Source organism: Chaetodon auriga, chromosome 13 (genome assembly GCF_051107435.1).
Source record: "Chaetodon auriga isolate fChaAug3 chromosome 13, fChaAug3.hap1, whole genome shotgun sequence".
In the NCBI taxonomy this organism is placed as follows: Eukaryota; Metazoa; Chordata; class Actinopteri; order Chaetodontiformes; family Chaetodontidae; genus Chaetodon; species Chaetodon auriga.
Window position 1 is genome coordinate 20272198 of NC_135086.1, and position 15241 is coordinate 20287438.

Below are 15241 nucleotides of genomic sequence, written 5' to 3' on the forward strand. Positions count from 1 at the left end.
GAAATATCTGTTTTGAAATGCATCCATATACTGTATGTTCCCACCTGCTGTGTGATCGCTTTTACCTGTTCCTCGTTAGTCTTCCCTCCCCTGTATATTTAAGCCAGTGTTTTTCCAGCTGGGGGTGCTGTTTTACTTATTGTACTTGAATGTTGTCCACTTTAGAGCAAGTTAGAGTCTTGATAATCAGAATCATAATCAGAATCACAAATACTTTATTGATCCCCGAGTGGAAATTATTTTCGTTATAGGTGCTCCTTACAAGAATAGAAGAGATAGAAGAGATTTATGTAGTGCAATTAGAAGATATATATATACACACACACAGTTTGATGAGCCCGTTATACAACCCAGGGACTCCAAGTGCCAGTTCATCCAGTCATGTACATACTGCTTTCCTTTTGCAAAGTTTTCTTTTTTCTCTTTGTTACAAAGAGGACAAAGATGTTGAAAGTGATTTCTCCATCTTCAATCTCCAAACATTTTAGCTCTGGAGGTTTGATTTGAAGGGATAGCTCTGTAAAAACAGCAGATTTTTCTCCAAATCTGGCTCTGTGGATGCAGAATGGAGGCTGTCTTTAGTGTCTGACGTTTTTGAGAAGACAATTCTGGGAAGTCGTTAAGGAGGAATGTTTCCAAAAATTTCCAGAGCAGCTTCCATGTTTACAATTTGATGAGCTGAATGCCAAACCCATGGCCCGGCCCCCACTGTATATTTACACAGCCAGGCACAAAAAGGATTCATATTGTTTCAGCTGATCTCTCCGGCATTCTTCACTTCTTCCATCATCTCCCATCACCACAAACTCTGAAAGCTTTAGCTCCATTTGCTCTGGAGGAAGAGTTTCCTCTTCCAGTTTTGTGTCACAAAGCAATCCGGCATATTTTTCTCCAAATTGAACTCTATGGCTCAGAACGTAAAATGCACACAACGTTTAGTGAACTGGACTTACTTGTGACAGATATCTGAAGGAAGAAGTGGAGTAGAGTCCCCCTCTTGTGGCAGCAAGAGTGTGACTCAACGTGCCACTTGGATATGTAATACCTGATAGACGATAAGCCTTTACTGATCTGAGGAGGGAAATGAAGCGTTCAAGCAACACAAACACCAACCAGGGAGGAAGATAAGAACAGACAGAACAGAAAATATGTAAATATGTATGCAAATCATGATGATTATAATTTCATAAAAACTGAGTATAATTGAATTAATAGCATGGTGTCAGAAGAATATATAACATAACATAATAACATAACGCCACAGGAAGTTACTGTATGTAGTAATTCTGTCATGTGACATCAAATCAATGTTGTTTACGTGTATATTTGGATCTCTTTTATCTCTACTACTACTACTTGATACTCTACATCAAAATCACGATAAAAACATTTTCTGAAATGCTAAAAACACACGGAACACATACACAGTTCCATAAACAGTATATGCACATACACACTTCATTCACACATCTGCATATACCAAAACACAATCAATAATTTCCCTACCAACTTCAGTGGTAATAATTATAAGGACATTATGCCGCTTGGATTAAATTTCAGTCAGCTTTTACTGATTCTGTCTGAAAGTTCACTAAACGTTTAATGTTTCATTTCGTGGTCAGGTGTGAGTTGTCACATTCCAAAAAGGCTGTCTTAAATCAGTGTCGGTAGGAATTTACAGTGTTTATCACAGATTTGTCTGCCACTGTCCCTCAACAGTCTGTTAAGACACAATGTAAATATTTCTTTATTTTTACAATGCATGACAACACTTAAGTTTATTTACTTTGGCCTTTTCCATTTACAGTTTGTTGAGTACGCCTTGAAGTGACACTCAAGAAGACAAGGGAGAAACACATTTAAGATATCAGTCTCTGACATTCACTTCACCCAAGATATATATCCCTTTACAAAGAGCCAGTCTAAGAATATACGTGTGTGTGTGTGTGTGTGTGTGTGTGTGTGTGTGTGTGTGTGTGTGTGTGTGTGTTATAGAACAGTAAACTTTCTCAGTTACTTACTGATTTGTGTCATTCCATTCTTTCGTTTGAGCTGTGCTTATTCTTTATTAGTGACCACATTACGCACAGCTCTCTTTCAGACTGGAGTTTATGACAGTTAAAGTCCACAGTCGGCTCGGAGGCTTGGAGCTGTCAGTGCTCCGCTGCGCTGTGTCACTGCACGCAAGGAGCCACTCTTATCAGCCTCCACGTCACAGAGACACACACCGGGACTATCACACGTCTTTGGATCTCACACTCTGCGGAAAACAGACGGTCTACGCGGTTAAAATGCTCAGGAAGTCTCTGATAAACATCGGACCGCGAGTGATCCGTCCGCAGCATCAGGGGCTTCAGAGGGTTACAGTGAATTATGAGGACTTCCGCCGCCGCGACGCATCCTCCATCTCTTCCACGACCAACACAGTGGAGGACAACAACGTCAGACTGAAGACTATGGACGATTTAGGCGGACCAGGTTTCATGGCCTCCTTAAACTGGCTCTTTGTGAAGGGGTATTTCAAGACGACGCAACAGTTGCAAGTAAGTTGGCCTGGCAGGCGCGGGGAGTGGGTGCCTCTGTGTTCGGGGGGACTGAGCGTACAGACACGCATTGTGCCGCTGATCCTCTTTCATTTGCCCTACAGTGCACCCAGTATTCACTGAGCGGTTATTCACCCCGATTTCTGCATCGACTTTAGCTGGAAGACGGGTTAAATAACTGTATGCGTGTAGGAAATGCTCAGTTTCCCAAATTAAAAAACAAAACGAAACGCCTTTTCTCACTTACCTCATGGACTATCTAGCCACGCAGACAGTATTGGGTTTATGTGCATTTTGGTTTTGCATCTGAGATTTGTTTCTTGACCCCTCTATGGTGGAGGTGAATTGAATATGAGCGGCACTGCTGGCAGCACTGAAAAGAATCCATTTCAAGGTTCAACTCTCCAGAAAGTGTCCCTGTTGTCCCTGATCATCCACAGAGCTCACTGTGGACAGCTTTCATAGGGACAGTTTCTTCAGCAGAAAGGGTCCCACGAAGACCAGTCACAGCATGCGTAGGCAGGACACTGTTTCTGCACAAGGGGATGTTGAATATTCTGTCTGTTCATTCCATTCAGCTCCATTGTTTTGGAGTGGAGGCAGAAATCTCAGAGTCAGCTGCGGCTGAGTTTTCAGTGCCAGACGCTTGAAGTTAATGGTAGTTGAATTAAGCTGTAAAACAGAAGTGGTTACTTCACCGGCAATAAGGACATGCATGACTGCCAAACGTTTCTGATCACCCATGGATCACATTGCAGAACGTGCTGATGCAACAGAAACCAGAAGCTTTTTATATCCTGCTGTGTATCCTTTGACTCTGTCACAGTATAGGCGAGTCTATCTCTTACCTATATACAAACAAACTGCAACTCCAGCAAACTTACCTTTCCATTAGAAAAAAATGGAACTGCTGAATGAACTAACCCAATAATTTTGCCAAATTTATAGAAAAATAAGTATCTAAACTCATGGGAATTCTTTATCATATCTTCTCCTATTTACTAAAAGAATAAGACATGGGTACTCTTTTTGCCCTGGAGAGGAGATGTGACAGATTTGAACAAACTAATTGCCGTCATTTCAAACTTTTAGTCAGTTCTATTCCATCATTTTTGGCTTGTGCTTAAATAATCATGTTGAAATAAGCAAACCAGACAGACTAAATGTGTGTTTCTACACAAGCAAAACCTGAAAAATGCACTCTGCACCATCAGTTTGTGGAATTATATTTACACGTTATTGAAGCAGACGTAGAGCAAAGTTTCAGCAATGAAGAGGGCCATTATTGCAGATATGCTTGAAGAAGGTAAGAAATGTTTTTTCTATGATTTTGGGTGAACTGACCCTTTAAGCTTACAGCCACATGTGAATGAACATATTACACATATCAGTGTCACAGCTAAACATCTGAATTGTTTATCATTTGCTGATTGTAGCAGGCAATTAATTGTGTTAATCCAATAAATAAGTCATTAACTCGATCCGTTTGCTCAAAGATTGAGCAGAGCAAAGTCTACGGCCCTCTGTGGAAGACAAAGTATGGCCCTCTGGTCGTGGTGAACGTGGCCAATGCTGACCTGATAGAGCAGGTGCTGAGGCAGGAGGGGAGACACCCGGTCCGGACAGACATGCCCCACTGGAGGACCTACAGAGAGCTCAGAAACCAGGCCCAAGGCCCCCTGACAGAGTAAGTGACACACCATAGATCCTCCAGCTTTACAGTATAGACACTTGGGGACACTTCTTTGTCACAAATCCACATTGCATTCTAATTCCTAGCAGGCTTTGAGGATGTAGTGTTTTCGCACTGGAAAAGTTGTTTACTCAAAACAGCATGCATGCCAAATAAGGCTTGATTTTTGAGTATGCTGTTGATAGACCCTGTTCTCCCACAATGCAACACAAAAGTAATAAGCTTGGTGGTGAAACAGCCTCTTTAAGCCTGTCTCTTCACACAGCGATACTCACAGTTTTCATCATAACAACAGCATTTCTTGGCAAACTAAGAAGAAAGCTGAATGTCTTTGGGCAATGCACACAAATCACATTACATAAGTACATAGCAACACTGATGTTACCCAGCTATCAAGCAGAAACAGAGCAACCTCTGCCTTCATGACTTTCACCTCTCTGAGCTCTATCCACAGCTGGAAAGCCTCAGCGATGTTAGCGTAGCTCCTTGCCTTTGCCTGATCGTAACACTTCTTTTTCATTTTTTCTTCACAATGTGAATACACATGTAATTGTAATGTTATCTGACCCCATCTCACCTTCCTTTGTCCTGTGTACGAGCATGAACACCACCTGTTGGCTGGAATGGTGTTTTGTGGCTCAGTCTGAGCCGCTTTGTTTGTTACCCATTTACAGAGCCTGTGCACAAACACCAGATTTTTTTTTTTTCAGCGCACACACAGAGCAGACAGCTAGCAGACCACAAGTAGATATTCACTGAATTTGACAAAAAGTGTACTGGATTACAATGACTAACCCCACCTTTAAGTCAAATTGATAGTGGATTTTTAAAGTCACAGTAGTAGTTTATAATGCTATTAGTAAGTTGTATGGATTTGAGCCTGAACACACCTCTCAGGCCAGAGGAGGAACACTTCCAGATGTGCTTCTGATTTCAGAACCCCCAGAGCTCCATATCCCTATGGATCCATAAAACTGTCTTAAGGACAGGTCCTCAGCTAAATCTAGTTTTATTTTACTGTATAATTTGTCCACATGGTGCATATTCTTGACTAAATTTGTGTTTAATTAAATTACCACAAACTTTTTGTATTGAGTGTCTCTAAGGAAAGAGGGTGTTTTATGCTGTGCAGGTTGTAATATGTAAACCATAATGATCTGACCTGTCACACAGTATTTGGTAATTAACGTTGTACCTTTGGAAGTTGCCCGCTTAATTTGGCTGCTGCAACCTTGAAAAAGCTTTGTAGAATATGATAAATAACCAAATTTAAAAGAGGAGAAACGTTGCTGAGTGCTTTGCACTGGATGTATTGCGTAGGTGAAAGGGTTAATAAACAAAGCACTGTGTAGGAGGGAAAAGGGTTGAGTCTGGCCCCTGCAGCTCATTCTTGTCCTTGTGTAAGAGTAGAGATATCGCCAAGAGCTTCATAACAAATGTTAAGGCGTGGAAAGGGAACTATGTTCTAGAGGTGTCATTCAATGCGGGCAGACCCAGGCATGATGAGCATAGTTTCCTTTGCTCATCCTCGCTGGTATTCACTGGTCAGACTTGTTGTGGCAGCACTTGCCACACGTACTCATACTTTCTGCCTTCCCTGTCCTGTCTGTCATAGTCATATATCATGCCATCTTCTCAACAACCACCCGGCTCTAGATTTAAGCAAACATCACTCAAACAGGAGATGGGGCATGTGGCTTAATACAGACTTTGTGAATATGTCAGGCAGTAGGGTGGGGTATGTGGGATAAAGTTAAAATAAACTACAGTGTGTGTGTTCATGATCATGAACACACACACTGTGTTCATTATCATGAACAATGTGGCAATGTGGCTCACTGATGTGTTTTTGCACAACTATGGATGACACAGAGCAATAAGATGTATCAGGTTTTGGATACACAAACAATACTTAATTATGATCACTTCATTGGTGGTTTTGGTCTGCTTTCATTTGGTGATGATATGATAAAATGTAGAATATCACCAGCCTCATCATTACAGAAAAATAAGAAAAAAGGCATGTAACCAAAAGTCTAAGTGGAATAAATTTCTACTTAGAAAGTGGCATAATTTCAAGTTTCCAGTGAAATGGTCTAATGCAAGCCTGCCTTACTCGAGCTCTAAGCTACTATTAAACCCTTTTCAGTTTAGAACAGTAAAAGGTATTGATTCAGTTTGATTAGTTTAGGTATTAAACAACTTTATCTGATTCATTCTGCCCATTTCTTCTGATTCATTGTTGTTTGTAGAATGGGGCCCAAGTGGCAGCGCATCCGCAGCATCCTGAATCCTCGGATGTTGAAGCCCAAACACGTCTCCTCGTACTCTAACATCATTAACGAGGTGGTGACAGACTTCATCGAAAGAGTGGCCTGGCTGAGGGAAACCAGCGGCGGGGGAGTGATGGTGAATGACCTGGCTGGAGAACTCTACAAATTTGCTTTTGAAGGTCAGCAGAGAACAATAACCTGTGGAAACTCTTTTTTTTTCCAGATCCTGGAAAACACCTTGATTAGTAGTATTGAAGTAACTAGAAGAAGAATACATACTACACATCAGTAGTTGCTGGTTTAAAAATTCTTAAAAGAATGAAAGAAACTGCAGTTTTTGTATTGTTTCTTCATCAAAAGTCCAGCTCCAGAAACACTGACACAAAGTGTAACACATGAATGACAGGTACGTCACGATTATCAAGGTTATCAAGGTTAAGATAATCAACTGATAGTCAGGAATTCTTCTTTTGTAACATTATTTTTGAAATTAAAACCTGAACACCGCTATGCCTCCACATAATCACCTTTTGTTTTTATGGATTGATCGACTGATTGTGTCTTTGAATTGGCTTTAAAAAATGTGTTTTATCATAGAATGTGATATCTCTAAAACACAGCCATGGTAGATGATAGAAGGAAATGCTATGAGCCCTGCTGTGAGTGTCCCTGACTCTTTGTCAGTGGAGAGCTAACAGCTGTCCTTGAGAGTCCGTCACAGGTCGGCCTCACTCTGAGTGTTTCGTAATGACACACTGACCTCTTTATGTTGGAGGGGCAGATTTAGGCTGCTGTTTGAAGAGCAACCTGTCAGTGTATGTGCTCAGAGTGTTGACTTTGACACAGTTGGTGAGTCTTTTGGCCTTGACAGCTGATTAGATAATGCAGGTTTGACCCCAGCAGGGCGTATGATCCCAAAGGTTGGTTTAGGTGCATTATATGATTATATGATATGTGATAATGCTTCCTGACTATTCTGTTTTTATAGTAACGCACTGGTGTTAGACACTATTTTATCAACATACTCTTGTGAACCTTTTGGTCTTAGACGGGTTTATCCTGGTTTGGTCTGGGCCCACCTGACCTTCTCCACCTACCTCCTCCCCCTACATCAGCCCTGCTGAAGGGAAGGCGGCAGGAAAATGCATGGGAACGGGAGAGGTGACTGAAGGGATGGATAGACAGACAGAATGAGCAAAAACAAGAGTATTTAAGTTTAACTGAATGCAGGACCCAAATTCCACACTTAAAGCAGAGAGGACAGAGACTGGGAAAAGGTTCAATGTCATTTAATCTTCCTTTTTGTCAAAAACAGGTTAGGGCAGTCAAGAGATTTCAGATTTTGGGTTGATCTTGAAGAGGAGGAGGCTAGACAGGTGTTCTGGGACTGAAGGCGCCTGAGCACGTACAGAAAACAGAGTCAGGAATGCAGGCAGGCTGCTTGCGTGCATTCACAGACAATTTAATAAAAACTGAGTGGAGAGCAGGGCTTATATACTGTGATGGCAGGTGAGCCTTGATTGAATGATTGGATGCAGATGGAAACTCCCAGACCAGTGCTTGCTATTTTGAAATCACATGTTCTGTCCTGGGACAGTTACAGAAGCCAAACCGTCTGTGTAGAATAACTTTTTCTTTAATGCAGGTATCTGTTCAGTGTTGTTTGAGCAGCGTCTGGGCTGCATGAAGGAGGTGGTGCCTGAGGAAACCCAGAAGTTCATCTTCTCCGTGGGGGAAATGTTCCGGCTCTCCCCAATCATCGTCTTGTTCCCCAAGTCCACCTGGCCCTACCTGCCTTTCTGGAAACAGTTTGTGGCAGCCTGGGATTATCTCTTCAAAGTTGGTGAGCAATAACAATTTCAACCAGTGAGTCAAAGTTTAGCATTGTTACGCCATTTTGTTGCAGAGAGAAGGCTGTTAATGAATATGTAGTAATGTAGTAGTCGTGTTGTAGATCATTCAACAGCCCTTTCTCTGTCCCTGCCCATGACTGATTGTTGTCACAGATGACCATTTTTCAGTTTGCACTAGCAAATAATTTCAAGGTTCCTAGACTCTGTTGACTCCCTCAAAGGACAAAGTCCACCTCACATCCACATCAATGTCTGAACAAGATCTCTCACGTTGTGTTTCTTTCACCATCTAGTGGGCAAAAGTGTCAAGCCCGTCTCCTGTTAGTGTTAGTTCCTCCATTTTCTCTTGTGTCTCACAGCTGATGACTTGGTGCAGAAAAAGATGCAGGAGATCCAGGAGAAGGTGCACCTGAAGCAGGACGTGGAGGGAGCGTACCTCACACACCTGCTGCTCACTGATCAGATGACGGTCACTGAGATCCTGGGCAGCATGACTGAACTCCTGCTGGCAGGAGTCGACACAGTGAGTGGATACAGAGCGTGTGCACTCTGTGGAAGAGGCCATTTACTGTGCAGAAGTGAACTTTTCTTACATTATTTGTGTTATTGGCTTGAAGTTTTTTTTGTCAGCAATAAATACACAATGCCTTATTGTAAGTGTTTTAAGATTTTAACTGCTGCATTTCAGTATTAAGTATTAGACCTGCTTCACATTAGAAATATGGCCACTGAAATGTTGAAACAGTAGTTTTATGCGACGTAGAAATCAACCAAATGTTCATTTTTCAGTCAGATAAACCCAGTTCTAATCGAGCCATCTTTTGACCTAAGGATGACCAAATCAGTGCTGAGTGAGAGGGCACAAACTGATATATTACGTCAAAAAACAGAAGATGATTGTGTCCCTCTCTTTTGCAGACCTCCAATACTGTCTCATGGTCTCTGTACCTCTTGGCGAAGGATCCGGAGATCCAAGAGAAGTTATACCAGGAAGTGATAAGTGTTTGTCCTGGAGACAAGGTGCCAAACAGTGATGACATTGTTCACATGCCGTATCTGAAGGCCATCATCAGAGAGACACTGCGGTTAGAGGAATTCTTCATATTTACTTTAACCTGATTGCAGGAGCTGCTGGTTCTTTCGCTGACCAGGAGCTAGTTTGTTTGTCTTTTAAAGTATATTTGCTCAGGCAGAAAAAACATAACATCACCCGAAGTCTAAAATGGGGACATCTATCTTATTACTAGACAAATAAAAATCTATCCTTTGATAAACAAGACTTTTTATACCTTATATGACAGTATGAAATATAGATTTAGCTGCCACTTATTAGGTATTATAGGTATTATTCAACATTCTGGAAAACTTCTATGTGCTTTTTCGCTGAGAGTTTGATGAGAAGAGCAATAACAGTGTTTCTGCCAACTCAATACGAAGCTGAAGCAATCAGTCCTGAGCTGTTTTTAGAATAAGGTCTCTTAACCATACACAGGTTTCACATTTATTGACCAAGTTTGCACAAACCCCAGATTAAAGCAGAACCTAATTACAGTATGTTGTAAGAATTAAAGAATCAAAGAACTGACAATTACCTGACTCGCCACAATTTACTACTGCCTCTGGTTGAAATTCCAGGAAACAGAAAAAAGCCAGAGCAGGAGTCCAATCTAGATTTGAAGAACAGTAGCTCTTGCCAAACAGGGTCTTTTTTTTATTCCTCACTGTGTTCTGTGGTCACCAGGTTGTATCCAGTGGTGCCAGGAAACGCCCGTCTCACTGTTGACAGTGAGATTGTGGTTGGAGGTTATATATTTCCCAAACAGGTGAGAAACATGTCAGACATGACACGTCCTGAAAGGCTCACTGGTTAATAGGAAAATGTTCTGTTTTCACTGTCCTCAGTGAGGACTCGCTCTTTTCTGTCTTAATCATGTGTCCATTCACAAAAACCTGAAATGCAACTAACTAACTGTGTTCCAGTCCCATACAATTTTTTTTACATACTATATGTGTGGATGGTGTTAAGATCTCTGACAACCTAAACAGTATTAAATGTTTAGATAGCATTTTTCTTTTTCTCTGTGGACTTTAATGAAAACATTTTACTGTCCCGAATGAAAACCAGTGTTCCACTGTAACAGGAATGTCATCTCTCACAGACGCTGTTCCACCTGTGCCACTACAGTGTGTCCTATGATGAGAATATATTCCCTGACCCCCACACCTTCATGCCGCAGCGCTGGCTGCGAGGAGCAGAGAAGTCCAAGCAGCACCCGTTTGGCTCGGTGCCTTTCGGTTTTGGAATCCGGGCCTGCCTGGGCAGGCGAGTGGCTGAGCTGGAGATGTATCTCCTCCTGTCCAGGGTAAGAACAGCTTGACTGTAGGTCTGCTTTCTCTCTCATTGCTGTTATCATTCATTTCCGGTGGGAATTTTTGCTTTTCTGTAGATTAAGAAATGAAATGTCTGTGAGGTTTGTTGAGCATCCATCCATCCATTTTCTCCTGCTTTTATGGAGCTGAGCAGTGGCAGCAGCAGGCTAAGCAATGTAGTCTAGATGAATAGTCTGAAAAGAACCAGAGATCAGTTTTGACCTTGGAAGCATCAGTTGGACCCTCAGTCTGTGATTTTGTTTATTGATATAACAATACTGAGCACAGACAACTGAAACAAGAGGTAAAGAAAACCTGTATGTGAGCAACACATGAACACATAAAATTCAGTAAAATAGTCAAGTTACTGTCTTGAACTTTTTGATACTTTGAGGAAAATATCTCCAATAACTGAGTCCTCCGTCGGTGGTCAGATGAACAAAGCTCTCTATGATTGAAGCACCAGCATATGTTTGCTGATTAGCACTCAAACCAACACTTTGCGGCTTTGTATGTGTGCAGTTTAAACACCTCCCCCTGTTTTCGCTCCCTGGACATCAGTTAATTTTTAGCTGCATTCAGAGCAGCACTGACCTGTAGTAACTGTGCAACCACAGCACAGACGTCTGGCTGCTCTTCTTTTGTTAGTTCTGACAGTGGAACCGATGAAAACCACATATCAGTCATCTGACTTTGGACTGAGTCCCTCAGCTAAAAACCACAGTCATAATTTAGCAGTTGGTAATCATTAACAGGAATGTGGACTGTGTCTGGACTCTTGAGCCTCACATACTTAAAAAGCCTGCCAAAAATACCATTTCATGCATTTCTGCTTGTCTTTTTTTTTTACATTAAAGTTGATAAAACACTTCGAGGTGAGGCCGGATCCTGCCGGAACCACAGTGACGCCCATCACCAGGACGCTGCTTTGTCCTGCTGAGCCAATCAACCTGCAGTTTCTGGACAGAAAGGCCAGGCAGGAGGAACCGAGAGCCGCGGCAGGAGTTTCTCTGTGAGCTGTGTTAGTATTCACGCTGTGTTGCCTCCCTGTCACCAAGCACTTGTTTATAGAGCATTCACATCATGAGGACTGGCTGGAATGCACATAAACTGTGGCATAAAGTGCAAGCGGATTAAAGATGTTGAAGGTTGTATAGTGAGGAGTGTAATGGTGTATGTATAGAATGTAAATATGAAAACTTTAAGAGCTACAAAGAAAACTTTCATCTGGGGATTTACTTAGTTTCATTTCCACAAATGCCATGTGGTTTTTCAGCTGTTAGGGCTGTTGCTTCAGAGCAGAAAGTATCCTGAGTCCAGACCTGATGACAGAAGGCCTGACTGGATCTTTACTGTCTGGAGTTTAAATGTTCTCTTCGTGTGTGTGTTTGTCCTTTCCACCAAAATGCATACATGCAACTTCTACAGGACAAATCTTGTGTTATTGTTGTCAAAAAATGACATGAAAAGGCCAAAACCAACAGTGTGTCTGTCTTTCAGATTTCCCCGTTGTGGCACTCAAAGCCAACTGAAAACATGAATCGTTCAAAACAGATGCAAGAATTTTGTTTTGTTTTCTTTAACAGTTAAGTAATTTCCTAAATCGGCTCATGCAGCAGGATGCCGTATGTGGGACTGAGTCAAAATATGTTCATTGTAATGAAGGAGCTTTTCACCCAGTACAACATTGTGGCTCAGTGACATGTTTTGATTTGTTTTTAGACAACAATGGAGCTCTGTGGCACAGAGGAACACAATAAATCAGCTTTGCATACACAGATTACACTCGTTACTGGGATCATTTCATTGTTGGTGATGTTCTGTTCATGGGATTTGTTTAAATAAGAAAATGATTGAATATAGGTCTCCTTAAAAAAAAGCACTGACCAAGCCACACTGGATTCTTTTCAAGTAATACTAATATCTTTACTATATCCATTAAAAATCTGCAGACCAATGTTCTTATTCTTTTGGCAGGTTTACTGCCTTATTTCAGTAATTGTTTCTTGTGCATAAAGAAATTGATTTTTAGGTTTTAACAAGGTTTATAATTGGGATTTTGTTTTAGTTAGAATTACAATTAAAAATATGTACGGCCCAATATTTCATGGAATGTCTCTGAAAAGACCCAAAACATCAAGGTTCTAAAGCACTTCATGCTCTCTCCAGAGGTCTAAGACTCCGTCCATCAGTACAAGTTACATACTGAAATTGAATCTTTACCATGTTGTTCTCTTTCTCCTGATTTTGTGTAATAAAGGCAGAAATATCACAATTGTCACAATGCCTGTATTGTTCTTAGTGTTGCTCACTGACTGCGTGAGACAGAAGTGGTGTGTCCCGGGTCCATCCAAATTCCTAATTGTAAGCAGGATTTGACTAAATAATGTGTTCACACATTGCTGGTAGCACTGTACTGTTGCATCTGACAGCACCCATATTTGCTAATTTCTTGTCAGTATTAAATGGTACAGTATGTTAGTTACATGTTTATATATATATGAATAAAACAAATTCATAGATGCATAAGAAAAGGAAAACAACCCACAAACAACACACAGTTGCATAACTAAAAATAGATTTGCTTGGTTTCTTGTTATAACGAAAACATGTTCATTGTCTCCATCTGGTGGTTAAAAAATGTCACTACGTTAGTTTTTATTTTGAAAGTACGAGGTCTAACCGGATGATCCTTCACTTCCAGGTATTACAATTACAATTTGTCATTTGGCAGACGCGTTTATCCAAAGTGACATACATATGAGATTTTCATACATTCCAAGCAAGGTTCTAAATGGGAGAGAACAACAAGTCTAAGTGCCCTAACACAACCTCCTGGTCCAGCTGGACAATAGGTGCTACGAGACAGTGCTGCAAAATAACATGATAAAACAACCATGATGGTATGCCGGTGGATTCAGGCTATATGTGGATCCAGGGACAGGGGCCACGGGGGCTTTGGCCCCAGCTAAAATCTGAGTGTTCCCTAAAGTGGCACTTGGTCAGCCTTAGATGTACTTGCTCAGTGTGCTCTACAAATAAACCTCCTGGACCATGAAAGTCTGTCATGGTGGAGTTGGGCCATTTTGCATTTTCTGAAAAGCAGTAATATGAGAAGAACAATGTGTCGTCATCATAAACCTGAGTACACATCATCAGGCTGTGTTTGGGTATGGGCCGGCTGAAGCATTTTGAGCTTGAGCTCTGGGGGGCGACACACATACCATAATGTGAACCTTGAAAACCCAGTGGACAGAATTTCACCAGGGTAGGTGAGCACGCTCTGGAGGCAAGTTTAACGAAACTCTTAAAGAGAATTAAACCAGCTGAAGTGTCTTTGATCACCTCTGTGAAGGCTGCCTTTAATCTTGGCTGTGAGTGTGTGTTCAAATGTTTATGTATGTATGTATATGCAAATATACAGACATACACACACACTGTGTCTTTGCCGCGTTGGACCTATCAGTCTTGTCACTCTTTAAATTTTCTCATGTGTTGTGTTAGTAGCAGTTGTCTGTACAGCAGGAGATCAAAGCTGTCGTCTTGTGGACTGTTATGGCACTACACGATTTTCCAGTTCACTGATTGGGGCTGTTATCATTGGTTTATTCTGTTGAAAGGAGTAATGCACATTTATAAACAGTGTAAATGTGTCCCTGAACAGATGCCATAGTTGCCATAAAATGACCAGGTGCCATGAGTGCAGCACATACATCCCATATCTCTCACTCTGAGCACAGAAATCCTCGTCCAGTGCTTATTTTCTGCATGAGTCCATTGGCTTTGACTTGACTTCACCTCATTGGTGGAACTCACAGTAGGGAAAAAGAGGTTTGCTTTAACTTTAAACTTTAAACACTGCATGACCGGCACATTTCTGTGGTGATTTTACAATGTTTTTTATGGCAAGTTTCGTCATATTTCAACAGTGAGACAATCCTGTTTTTGTCAGGAAAGTAAAATTTCACAGAAGGGAACTTGATGTCTGAGTCAGGGGAAGTGGAAGAAAACCTCTAGCTAAGGATAGACACCATTGCGAGTCACAAACTTAGAAAAGTAATGTGTTCTTTCTGCTGTCAGAGTTCATTCTCGACTTTGGTCCAAGTTGATAAAATGTTGGAAGAAATATATAATCAGAAGATATGAGACTTGTCGTTAGATAGGTGCATTTGTTGGCACTTGAGGACTTGGACTGATGACCTCAGTGTCCCTAAAATCCTGGCCACAACCCTGTTGATAAGTGTTGTCAGCAGGTTTAGTCTGCGCCTCACAAACAGCTGCAGCTGACATCCAATGCTGTTGAATGTGTCAGAGAAAGCTAGTAAGTGGACTTTGAGTCATGATTGTTTTGTCGAACTATAAACTGAGACAATAAAGTGTCAAGAAAGTTTAAATATATGCAGTGTTACACCTTAGAAACAATGGAATTGAATGCATATTTAAGTATTTACACATAGAGAAAACAAATGTGCCATGACATCTTTAAAAAACACAAAGCCTGCTTTGCAA

At 41.3% G+C, this 15241-nt stretch overlaps 1 protein-coding gene across 1 annotated transcript; it reads left to right on the plus strand.

Annotated features, from left to right (window-relative positions):
• Positions 1-2030: 2030 nt before the first annotated feature.
• On the plus strand, positions 2031-13014 carry cyp27a3 (cytochrome P450 family 27 subfamily A member 3). Its single transcript, XM_076747267.1, has 9 exons — positions 2031-2543; positions 4040-4230; positions 6489-6688; positions 8155-8352; positions 8722-8885; positions 9281-9447; positions 10104-10185; positions 10522-10725; positions 11590-13014. Exons 1-9 carry the CDS (start codon positions 2112-2114, stop codon positions 11746-11748), a joined length of 1797 nt encoding a protein of 598 aa, XP_076603382.1. The 5' UTR covers positions 2031-2111; the 3' UTR covers positions 11749-13014.
• Positions 13015-15241: the final 2227 nt, after the last annotated feature.